The 12,136-nt window shown below is 47.8% G+C and overlaps 1 protein-coding gene across 3 annotated transcripts in view; it reads left to right on the plus strand.

Annotated features, from left to right (window-relative positions):
• The first annotated feature begins 3,402 nt into the window (after nucleotides 1–3,402).
• Nucleotides 3,403–12,136, plus strand: part of OVOL2 (ovo like zinc finger 2) — a 39,591-nt gene continuing 30,857 nt past the window's right edge. Inside the window, exons 1-2 of one of the 3 annotated variants that reach the window (XM_066387073.1) lie at nucleotides 4,578–4,995; nucleotides 5,632–5,852. In XM_066387073.1, coding sequence (XP_066243170.1) covers nucleotides 4,896–4,995; nucleotides 5,632–5,852 — 321 coding nt within the window. In that variant the 5' untranslated portion in view covers nucleotides 4,578–4,895. Of the gene's footprint in view, nucleotides 3,477–4,575; nucleotides 4,996–5,631; nucleotides 5,853–12,136 lie in introns of those variants that run through there. The other 2 variants (XM_066387075.1, XM_066387074.1) reach the window with 2 other exon arrangements.

The raw sequence follows: 12,136 nt of genomic DNA on the forward strand, positions 1-12,136 counted from the left end.
GGAAGCATCAACTCCCATATGTGCCTTGACCAGGCAAGCCCAGGGTCTCGAACCAGCAACCTCAGCATTCCAGGTCAATGCTTTACCCAGTGAGCCACCACAGGTCAGGCATACTTATCAAAATTTTTATGGTTTGATTTTTATGTCTTAAGAAATTCTCCTCTATCCTATGTTCATAAAGATATTCTAAATTTTCTCTTTCTTTTTTTCCTCTTTCCTTCTTTCTTTCAACACACACATTTAAATGTTTAATCCGCCAGAAATTGATATGTATGTGCATTTCCCTTCTCCAATGGATAATAAGCGTTCCTGTCCCATATTCACATTGCTGAGGAGCACCTCTCTCCCCACTGCTCTGCAGTGCCCTCTTTCATAAATCCAATGTCCACACATCTGTGAGTCTGCTTCTGGGCTCTCTGTTCTGTGCTGGTGGTTTAGCTGTGCACCGATGGCACACTATTTTAATTACTACTTGTGGTAGTAATATAATGTTATAGTAATTAAATATATAGAAATATAAAAAATATGGAAGACATATAAAAGTAATTAAGATATAATATTAAGTTTAATTAAGGAAATTAAATAAAGTTATGCCATCTGGATAGGAATTAATATAGTGTGTGCAGATGTGATAAACAGACTCTGACTTTGCAGGAGGGCCCAGTTAGTGTGTGTGTGTGTGTGTGTGTGTGTGTGTGTGTGTGTGTGAAGTTATACACAGATAAGAAGTGGCTTGATGTCATAACTTTGTAAGTTAACATAAATAAGAAGCTTCCCTAGGAACATCTTAAAAAGTGGTTTGATGTAAGATTTCAGTAGATTAACATAAAAGGGGTTCCCTGCAAGGAACTCCCAAAAAGTTGGTTTGAGGTGATAATCCTGTAGACTGACACCTGTTAGAAGGTGTTGGCCAGAAAAGGTACTAAAGCTGAGGGGCCCCCTTCTGAGGTAGTCGCCCAGACTCCAGTGTGAACGTGGACTGTCTCCATGCTGCTCTGAGCTCTGACCAAAGACAGCTGAGAGGAGCACACCGACAGGACCCCCTTAAGCTGTACCCAGACACACCAAAAGGATTTGTGAATAATTAATTGCCTGTGTGATTCTTGCAACTAACTTGTGTGTTCGGTTGTGTTTTTCCTCCGGTGGCAGTTAGTGTCGGCACTTATCAGTAGCATCCTCTTAGCCGCCTCAAGAGTAGTCTCAAAGAGGCTGCCAACCCTGCTGATAAGCAGGAGTGTCCCACTGCACAGGGAAGTTGCATCAGGGACACCTGATCGACGTAGAGCTTGGGCTCTACTGGGACACTACTGATAGCTGACAGACCTAGTCTCCATACTTCGTTGTTCTTCAGGAATGGTTGGTTGTTTTTCATATAAACTTTAAAACAAGTTTATCAGGTCCTACAAAAATATCTCTTTTCAAGTATTTTTAAGAGTTGTATTAAATTTATAGATAAATTTGGGGGTTTTAACTTCCTTTTTATGCAGGTTCTTCTTCTATTTTTCTTTTCTTTTCTTTTTCTCTTTTTTTTTTTAGAGAGAGAGACAGAGAGAGGGACAGACAGGAAGAAAGAGAGATGAGAAGCATCAATTCTTTGTTCCAGCACTTTAGTTGTTTATTGATTGCTTTCTCATATGTGCCTTTCGGGGGGGGGGGGGCTGCAGCCAAGCCAGTGACCCCTTGCTCAAGCCAGCAACCTTGGCCTTCAAGCCAGCAACCTTTGGGCACAAGCCAGTGTCTATGATCCCATGCTCAAGTCAGTGACCCCGTGTTCAAGGGTTTCGAACCTGGGTCTTCTGCATAGTAGACCAATGCTCTATCCACTGCGCCACCACCTGGTCAGGTCCTAACCTTTTCTTATAACTGTATTCTCTAAGGATGCCACTGAGCAGGTTTGTACCTATTTTCAACCTGACGGTACATTACTGGAGAAAACTAATCCTAAGTGAGAACACCAATGGATGCTTTCATGTATTTGAAGAACTACTAGAGAAAGGGGGCCCAGGTGTAGTTTTAGCAGTCCCTGAGGGCAAAATGGGGAGGGGAGATGAAAATGCAGGGAAACAGATCTCCATAAAGCAGAAGGAAAAGCTTTCTAACATCATGGTCAGAGAATAGTCTGCTTTTTGAAAAAGTGTGCTGCCCAGCACTGGAGTATTCTAGCAGGACTGGAAGCAACCTACCAAGGATACTATGCAGGGCCATCTTCTCCTCCCAGTAGTGGGTGGGGTTTGGACCATATCATGTCTCCTGTCTCTTCCAGCTCCAAGTTTTATGATTTTTAAAGAATCGAATTTATTTCTTATCTCACTTTTAGGGGGTGCTCTATGAGCTCCTTCCATATACTTAGAAAACTAACTTCACAAATAGAGAAAAGTCAACAAAGGCAAAACTTGTTCTTTGAAAATGTTAATAATATTGATAAACTCCTTTCAAGTCTGATTAAGAAACAGGAAAAATAATACATTGGAATTCCTTTTGCTCAGAAACACCCAGAAAATATTATAGTAGGTATGCATCCAACATTTATTGAATAAAAGTGTAGTTAGTTATCTGTATTATTTTTCATCCCCAATTCCATAAATGTTGCATTTCTGAGGTGTCTAGCTTTATATCTCATTAGTCTATAGTCTTTTCAAACTGGACAAAGTGATCCAGTCACTCATTACTTTGAAATCCAATAAAGCAAGAAAACTCTGTTAATGGAGTTGACATTTTTGTAAAATTAGGAATTTTGAACAAAGTGAAATTTTAAAGGTTAAAAATAATTTTTAAAATTGATTTATTTTAGGGGGGGGGGAAGCATTCACTCATTATTCCACTTAGTTGTGCCTTCATTGGTCATTTCTCGTTTGTGCCCTGACCAGGGATAGAACCTGAAACCTTGGTGTTTTGGCATGACGCTCTAATCCACCGAGCTGACTGGCTAGTGGCAAGTTTTGATTTTCATGAGATGAAGGATAATTATTATTGTGTAAAGTTGCTTTATTTTTACTTCCATTCAACCAAGCTCCTTTCTAACAAATCTCCAGTTTGCTGCCGATAAAAATACAAGCGTAGAGTCTTCCAGAAGCTGCGCCACCAGCCTCGTAGATTAGAAGAAAGCCTCGTTTCCCTATAGCGAGGTATAAATGTCTTCCTCCTCCACCCTACCGCCCCCCGTCCCGGCTACTCGTATTAAAGTCTTTTTTTCATGGTTGTTCTCAGAGAAAATCTGGAATCCAGATAAAATTGAGCCCAGAGAGGGCGGCCCCTTGAGGGTAGACCCGAAGGCATCGCGCGTCTTGCGCCTCCGCAGTCGGGAGAGAACTGCGCCCCCTCTGCGTTCCCGCGGAGCACGCCAGCGGAGCCAAGAAATCCGTTACCAGGCGGCTGTGTCCCTAAGGGCCATTCCAGGGCGGAAGAGGACAGGGAAACCGCTGTGTACATTCCCCAGGACTGTGGGCTGGGCGAGCAGCGGCTCAGGTTACAGACAGGTGAGTCTGGCGGATGGGCGAGCTGAAGGTGCCAGGGAACCCCTGGCCAGACGCGCCCCTGCTGCCTCCGGAGCTGACACACTTCCGACCACCCCCTGGAGGGGTGCGCCGGACGCAGCGCTGGAGGCAGCGCTGTGCTGCCCGGGGCGCACCGGAGCAGGGGCCACGGGAGGGTAGCCTATCGCCCTACGCGGGCGGGACTGACTGCTCAGAGAAACTTGGTATCTTTCTCTCCCTCCCCACTCCAGGTATAAAGGTAGATAGGAAAAACCAAAACCAAAAATGTATACAAGCGCTCCAACCACTTTCCCCGTTGGAGAAGAAAGGGATTGTAGCCATTTTTAGTGGCTTCCTGAAAAAGGTATTTCCCAGACTCAGAATTTGAGGAGCAGGAGGTTAGGGGGAGCAATAATGGGAGCGGGCGAAGCTGCGTTTGTATAATATGCACTCGGCTTTTCTTTCCATTGTGTAATAGTTTGTGGTGATGAACTTGGGGTGCAAGGGCTTGGGGTGGAAGCAGCGTTGGTGGAACAAGCCGGGCTTCTTATCTTGTATTGTATGGCACGAAATAATAATGTGTTCTAAAGATGCTGAATTTTTAAATTTATTATTACTGTGTTTATTTGGGGGGTCTGTTGTAGTCATAGGAGCTTAAACCCCAAGATCCCCCCTTTACCAGATCACGGTCCTGGGGAGTCTCCCCACAGCCTCCCCCTTCTGCCCGCCAAGATTTCAACAGCTCAGGGAACGATCCACAGGGTCCAGAGTTACTGAGCCATTTTCTGGCTTGCTTGTCGGAGACAAAAACTCGGCGAACGGTGAAGTGGGGGACAATTCCCAGGAGGCCCCAACTCTAGGGAGGGATGCGCTGGGAAGAGGACCTGAGCTTTAGACCTCAGAGTTCGCCCCGAGGTGCCTGTGATGGGGAATGGCATTAGGGGTTGATAAAAAAACAGAAACAGAAACACGTCCTTCCCTTTTTAAAAAGGGGAGGGGGAAGAATCAGACGTTAAATTCTTTTGCAAACATTCATGCCTAAGGAAGGGCTGGAACAGGCAGCCCCGGCCGCCGGAACCGGTCGGACAGGTAGCGAGCTTGTTGACACCGTTATGTTGCAGGGCGCATGCTCACTCCCAAGTTTCCTGGTGCCTTTTCTATTCCACCTTATGAAACTTTTTCCTCGGCGTGGTCTCACCCGCGATTTAAGGAATAGGTATCGCCCAGCCACGAGGCTGGGAGTCACCAGAAGTGTGGGAGAGAGGCTGGGGCCGCGCTGGGGCCAGGGGCGGAGGGAAAAGGCCGGCTAGGCGGGAAGGTGGGCTCTGGCCGCCAGAAGCCGGGGGACCCAGCCATTGCCGCCGCCCCTAGCGGGGGCCAGCCGGGGAGAGGGAGTCGCAGTCCGGGGAAAGAGCCCCCACCATGCCCAAAGTCTTCCTAGTAAAGAGAAGGAGCCCGGGGGTCTCGGTCCGCAGCTGGGATGAGCTCCCGGACGAGGAAAGGGCAGACACATACATCCCAGGTGAGCACGGCGCGGGGGCCGGGCCTGAGCGCGGGGCTCCTGGGGTGGGGGCAGGGGGGACCAGGTCCCCGGAGCTCCTCGGCTGGGACTGGACTCTCCACCCCCTGCTTCCTCTTGCAGGGGTGAGTAGGAGGTCTCTGAGGCGCGGGAAGACCGAGAGAGAGGCTGGGAAATCCGCGGCATCGTGCTCCCCCTACTCCCTAGTGGGCGCCTCTAATTGCCCGGCGGCGGGACCGTTGGCTGCTGCTGGGGCCGAAGTGGCCCAGGATGGGGGTGGGGCTGAAGGCCAGGAGAGGGCTCTTTCCAGACCTACATCTTCCCGGGGTTGCAGAAGTATCCGTGACCCCCTCTGGGCCTGGGTGGGTAGATGTTAGACCCCCTCCACCCTCATCCCAGGGAGAGGAAACTTGGCGCGCGGGGTTTCTCAGTTCCAATTGGGAGCGGGGACCAGAACCCCGAGCTCTCTTGGGAAGCCGAGCCGGGAGCTCGCTCGCCCACTCTCTCGGCGTTGCCCACTTGGCGAGATGCCCAGGTCCGGGGCGGGGCAGCGGCGGCACCGCCCGCAGGTCAAACTACCGCGGGCGCCCAGCCCTGACGCCGCGTGTCTGTGTCCCGGCTCGGCTCCTCCCTTCCCAGTGGGCCTGGGCCGTCTGCTCTGCGACCCTCCCGAGGACTGCCGCAGCGACGGCGGCAGCAGCAGCGGTGGAGGCAGCAGCAGCGCTGGGGAGCCTGGAGGCACCGAGAGTAATTCGTCCCCGCGCGCACCGGAGCGCGAAGCCCTGGAGCCTGGAGACGCTGAGGGCTCTGGTGGACACCTGGCGGCGAAGCAGCGCCCGGTCGCCAGGTCGAAAATCAAGGTACAGTGTCGACTCTGCCCCCGCCGCCACCTGCACCACGCCCTGGCGTCGGGCTCCGGGGACCCGCGCCCCTCCCTGCAGCGCACGCCCGCGCACCCGAGTGCACTGCGCGCCCGCCGCGCCGCCCCTGCACCTGCCCCTGGGCCGCGGCCAGGACGCCTCGGCGCGTCCGCTCACAGGCTGGAGACCCAGCCGCCTGCGTCGCTGCGCCCTGAAGGCCAGATCCCCGAGCGGGCACAGTCCGCCCGGCGGTCTCTGGAAGTACCTGAAAGGCTCGAGCATAGCTTCCTCCTTCCCATTCAGTGCGCAAGGCCCAAAGTATAACCAGGCCGTCGGGGTTCCAGTCGGAAAGGGGAGACCCAGGCAGCAGAACTCCACCCTCTGAGGCGCAGTTTTTAGCGCTATGCGAATTCTGAATTTCACACCCTTGCGTTTTGGAGACAGTGGCGACAGCATGGTAACACAGTGGTCCTCTCACAATAACAGCGATTCCTAGTGCCAATTATGGACGGCCCGTTAGACACGAGGTCTGTGCTGGGCACTTTACATTTGTCCTGTCACATTTGCTTGAATTAAAATGATGAATAAATGAGACCAACTGCAGATTGCCTCAGTGCCGCGTCCCCAGTGCGTTATAGAGTGTTCCCCTCCACCATCGCGCTTCAGCCTCCCCTTCCCACCCGCCCCAATCTCTAGAATTGTAAGCGACGTTTTATCCAGACGCCCATCTGCGCTTTCATGATTGCCTGCTCAAAGGTATCCGCTACTCCTTAGATTAGGGAATCCTATTCTACCGACTCACAGCCAGCTGGAGTCAGGGAGTGGTGTTGAGGAACCACATGAACCCAGTTCTTAGCCGGATGGGCCAGAATGTGACCCTTTGCAGGCTCCAGGCCCTCCTTGTAGGTGACAATTCCTGGGCGTTCCCTCAGTCCCGCTGCTTAGGAGGGGGTGGGGAGGATGGGGGGGGGGGGGGACTCTAGGGTTTGCTGTGGATTGGGAAAGCTTCCGTTATTTTTCCTGGGAGAGGGTATCTCTTCCCCATGCAGACACTTGGCTCCAGGGGCTTGGCTCGGGGGTGGGGAGCTGGGGAAGAATATCCGTAACGTTTGCTATGGATTAGGAACGTCTCCGTTACTTTTCCTGGGAGAGCTCACCCTCCTCAAAAGAAAATGTTTTTCTTTTTTCTTTTTTTTTCACACTATAAGAGAAAGTTAATTTAGAAAGTTACAGAGATAGTAGAAGTAAGCCAGCAGGCTCGCATAGGCTTAGGAAACAAGTTATAGAAGCAAAATGACCCTTGGAGTTTAGGAGAGGTAAATGCAAAGGTAAGGTGGGGGGGGGGGGCACTGGGAAGAGAAGAGAGGGTAGGGGAATGCGTGGGCCTGCCTCAGAGAGGGCGAGCGCCCTCTGAGCATATTTCTGATTCCTAGCACCTAGGGCTTGGCTGGAGGTGGCCTAGGGTGCATTTGGTTATGAATTGAAGCTAGAGGCCTGGGCTAGAATCCTTAGGAAAGACATCCTTAAAGAATGCTGCGAACGAGAGCCTGCTGCTTAGTGTTTACCGTTCTGCTGAGGTTCAACGTCAGCTAGCCTGAGGCTTTGTGGGCCAGATGGGGTTAAATGGGAGGGCTCAGTTTGCCTGAGGCTGGTAGCTCTGCCCTCCAGGAAATTCTATAAAGTGTCCCACTTGCATATTTTATCACCAGAGTGGAAGGACAATTGCAACGTTGTTTTGGAATGGATTGTAGACTGTTGCTCCTGGATGCCCAGATTACCCTTGATAGAAAGTGGCAGAGGAAAAATATTCATCCCTTACCCGACATTTCAGGAGGTCTCTCTTTGCTGCCCCAGGCAAACAGCGCCACTGGAGCCCTGGTGTAAGGGAATGAATAAACCAATTTTATTTCCATGGTTGCTGCCTACGTGCTGTCTCAGGGATGGGGGTGGGGCCTCGAGTTTGCCCCTCAACTGTTAACATAGTTTCCGGAGGAGTGTTTGTTTACTGAGGAGGCGGGTACTGAGGGAGGTTCCTTCTCCCTCTCAGCTTCCACCCACGATCCGCAGACATCTAGGCATTAAGATGTTTTGAGCCTCCAGAATTATTAGTCATGATATTGGCCATTTTCAATGGACTAGCTAGATTGCTCATGATTTAGCATGATGTGTAAGGCTAGAGTTCTGTGGAAATCACGCTGAACTCTTTAAAAATTAGTTTTCTAACTAGAAGAAGTGAAAAGCGTCTCAAGGTTGAGGCCCATACATGATGCATTGTTATTTTTTGTTTTTTACTCCATGATGCATTGTTTTAATGACTTAGTTTGAATGCCTTGAAGACACTTGACAGTTGATGATTAGGACCAAAGGAAGGGCAAGTGTGACCTACAGAGAAGCAGCATCTCATCTAACAGTATGGAGTGCCTGCTGTGTACCAGGCAAGCCAGAGATGAAAATGCTCCCACCCTTGTTTTCCAGAATTGTTGACAGTGATGGTTAAGTCACTAGGCTCTGACTTTGGCACTTCTTAGCTGGATGACCTTGGGCAGATTGCTAATCTCTCTGGGCCTCAGTTTTCTTGTCTTTAAAATGGGAATAATGATGCTTACAGAGTTGCGCAGAGTAAACGAGTTAAGAATAGAAAGTGTAGGTGTCCAGTAACTCTAGCTAGAATTATCTGGGTTGGTGGAAAGACTCAAATATGAGCTCTACTACAGGAATGTGAATGCTAACCCAGAAGCACAAGCAAAGATGTGGTCAATTCTGAACAGGGGAAGTTCTCATACTGTGGATTTTAGGACTAGGGACAAAGGAAGAAAGAAGCAGGCTTTAGGGTGTGTGGGCTCAGCCCAAAACTTAAGCAAGGAAAGGACTCAGAGCTATGGCAGCTGTAGAATGGGAAACTGCTGGGGTTAGAGAAAGTTGTAGGTGAAGAGCTGGAAATGTAGCTAGTACAGGGTGGGATGGTAGAGGCTAAGCCAAGAAGTGTGGAGTTCCCTTGGGTGGGGGAGGGGCTCTGGAGGGTTTTTGAAAAGGAAAACCTAAATTGGGTCTATCTTACCAGCTGTGGTTGGGGATATGTAACCTGTTCTGAGCCTCAGTCCCCTGAAGTGTAAAATGGAGACATAATGGAAAGAATCAGCCTCTCGGAAGTGTCGCGTAGATCAAATGAGATAAAGGATGTGAAATGGTTAGCATTTTTTGTGCATGTATAAACTGCCCAATAGGAAGTTAGCTAACAATTACTTATAGCAGTATTTTGCTGCCTCCAGTAAGGATAAGGGATTTGCTAACCTGCTTGCTCTAGAGAGGAGTTGTGAGTGCCTGTTAGGAAAAGTGTTCTTTTCCCCAGGCTAGCAGTCTTTGGACTGGGTGCCTTAGGGGAGGTTATGAAATTGTTTCTTTACTACTGAAGATGCTGTAATTTGCAAAACAGATTGGGGTGGGGAGATGATGTACCATTGGGAAAGTGTTCATGCCAGAGGTTAAGGTCACTATAAGTCCTTTTTGGGCTGGATCCATTTGCAGGTCTCCAGCTGTGGGGTAGAGACAAATCCCCCTCTAACCCCAGACACCACTGTCATTTTAAGGTGTATCAGAAACAAAGTACCTGAAGTTACATTAGTTAGGTGATTGATGTTATTCATTCCTGAATCAAAGTGGCTGGTGAGACACCCCCCCCCCCCCATGCAAGTGTGAACTTAGTAATGAATGTCTTCCTACCCCATCCCATTCTTTTCTCTCTTCCTTTGGTTTCTCCAAAAGATTCTTCAGGGAAATTGAGTTTAGAATTCCTTCAAAAGTATTCTTGGCCTTTTACCTGGCTCTGTAGACCGAGTCATCCAGCATTGATGTATGTGTGAATGTGGGGTAGTTTCTTTTCTTTTTCTATCATTTTTTATTTTAGAGGTCTGCAAAGGCAGAGTACCTGTCACCTGGCTCTAACAATGAAGCCATGGCCAGTCCTATCCATCATTCCCCATCTACCCCCACATTTTATATTTTTAATTCTTAAACTTTTTAAAAATATTAATTTTAGAGAGAAGGGAGAAAGAAACAGATTTGTCATCTACTTATTTATGCATTCATTGGTTGATTCTTGTATTTGCCCTGACTGGGTATTGACCTTGCAACCTTTGCATATCGGGATGACACTCAAACCAACTAAGCTGCATGGCCAGGGCTCCCTGGCACTATTTTGAGGCAAATCTCAAACATCATAAATATTTTAGAATGTGCCTTTAATAGATAAAGACCAAAATATATGATTATGCTCACATTACCAATGGTGTTAACTTTGCTAATTGTCTCATAAATCCATACTTTTTTTTTTTTTTTTTTTCAGTTTACTGAGTCCGGTCCACATTGTAATTGATTCCTGTGTGTCTTTCAATCCCTTTTTTCTTTCTTTCTTCTTTTTTTTTTTTTTTACAGGGACAGAGAGAGATGAGAAGCATCAATTATCAGTTTTTCGTTGCGACACTTTAGTTGTTCATTGATTGCTTTCTTATATGTGCCCTGACCACAGGCCTTCAGCAGACCAAGTAACCCCTTGCTCGAGCCAGCGACCTTGGGTCCAAGCTGGTGAGCTTTTTGCTCAAGCCAGATGAGCCCGCGCTCAAGCTGACGACCTCGGGGTCTCAAACCTGGGTCCTCCGCATCCCAGTCTGACGCTCTATCCACTGCACCACTGCCTGGTCAGGCTTCAATCTTTTTATTTATATATTTCTCCCCTCTCTTTTTTAGCTAATTGTTAATTAGTTAACTAATTGTTAATTTGTTATTTTTCTTCGGCAATTTGTTTTTACAGTTCTAGCAATCTGGATTTTGCAGAATGCAACAACGTGGTGACTATCGCTCCTTATTCCTATGTATTTTTTCTAAATGGTAGTTGAATCTGCAGCTGCATTGTCCAAAATATAGCCATTGTCACATGTAACCACTTAAATTTAAATTAAGTAAAACTAAAAAGTAAATTCCTTAGTTGCACAACCCATATTTCAAGTGCTCCATAGCCATGTGTGACTAGTAGCTACTGTATTGGACAGTGCAGATTAGACATTTCTATCAGCACAGAGGTTCCATTGGACAGCACTGCTCTAGATGCTTGATCAGGTTTACTTTGGCTAAAATCTGTCACAAGGAGTGTCTGTTTTCATTAAGAGGTACATAATGTTTGGTTGTCTCTTTGTCTCCAAGGAGGAGAATAAGAGAGAAACATCAATGTGTTGTTTCATTTTTTTATGCATTCATTAGTTGATTTTTTTTTTCCATTTTGAGAGAGAAGGGCAGGGAGGAGAGAGTAAGAAACATCAACTGGTAGTTGCTTCACTTTAGTTGGTTGTTGATTGCTTCTCATATATGCCTTGATTTGATGGGGGGTTGGGGAGGATCAAGCCAAGCCAGTGACAACTTGCTCAAGCTAGTGACCTTGGGATCATGTTGATAACCTCACACTCAAACCAGTGACCCCATGTTCAAGCGGGTGTCCTTGGGGTTTTAAACCTGTGACCTCAGTGTTCCAGGTTGATGAGGAAATACAGTATATTCAATATACAGTATATTGGTAGGGGTCCATTGCACCACTACCAATCAGGCCATTGGTTGATTCTTCTATGTGCCCTGACCAGGCATCAAACCCTCAACCTTGGTTTATGAGGATGATGCTCTAATCAATTGAGCTAACCAGCCAAGGCCCAGTTAGTTTTTATTTTGATTTTATATTTTTTTAAGAGAGAAAGAGAGATAAGGGAGAGAAAGAGGGAGGAGAGAGAGTGAGAAGCATCAACTTGTAGTTGCTTCACTTTAATTGTTCATTGATGGCTTCTCGGGAGGCTCAAACTGAGCCAGTGACCCTTTGCTCAAGCCGGCAACCTCAGGGTTTTGAACCAGGGACCTCAGTGTTCCAGGTTGATGCTCTAATCCACTGTGCTGCCACCAATCAGGCCCAATTAGTTTATTTTAAATATTGTTATGAATCATGGATTTAAGTAGTTTATAAATACAGCCATTTTATATTGGAAAGGGAACATAAGCACTGTCCCTAGTTGTCTTCTATCTCCCAAGCAGGACAGAATTGGATGCCCCTCTTCCTGCCCCCACAGTAACTCAGTGGTCATCTTGACTGTACATTTGGCTGACCAGATTCCTCTTGATCTTGACACCAAAAGCAGGAAGCAAATCCCTACAGGGCTTGTGTTTTCGGCACCTGGTACAGCAATGCCTGACTCATAGGAAGACATAAGTCAACACATAACAGAAATACACACAGGGAAGAAGGAGTCGAC

The sequence above is a fragment of the Saccopteryx leptura genome, chromosome 5 (genome assembly GCF_036850995.1).
Source record: "Saccopteryx leptura isolate mSacLep1 chromosome 5, mSacLep1_pri_phased_curated, whole genome shotgun sequence".
Taxonomy (NCBI): Eukaryota; Metazoa; Chordata; class Mammalia; order Chiroptera; family Emballonuridae; genus Saccopteryx; species Saccopteryx leptura.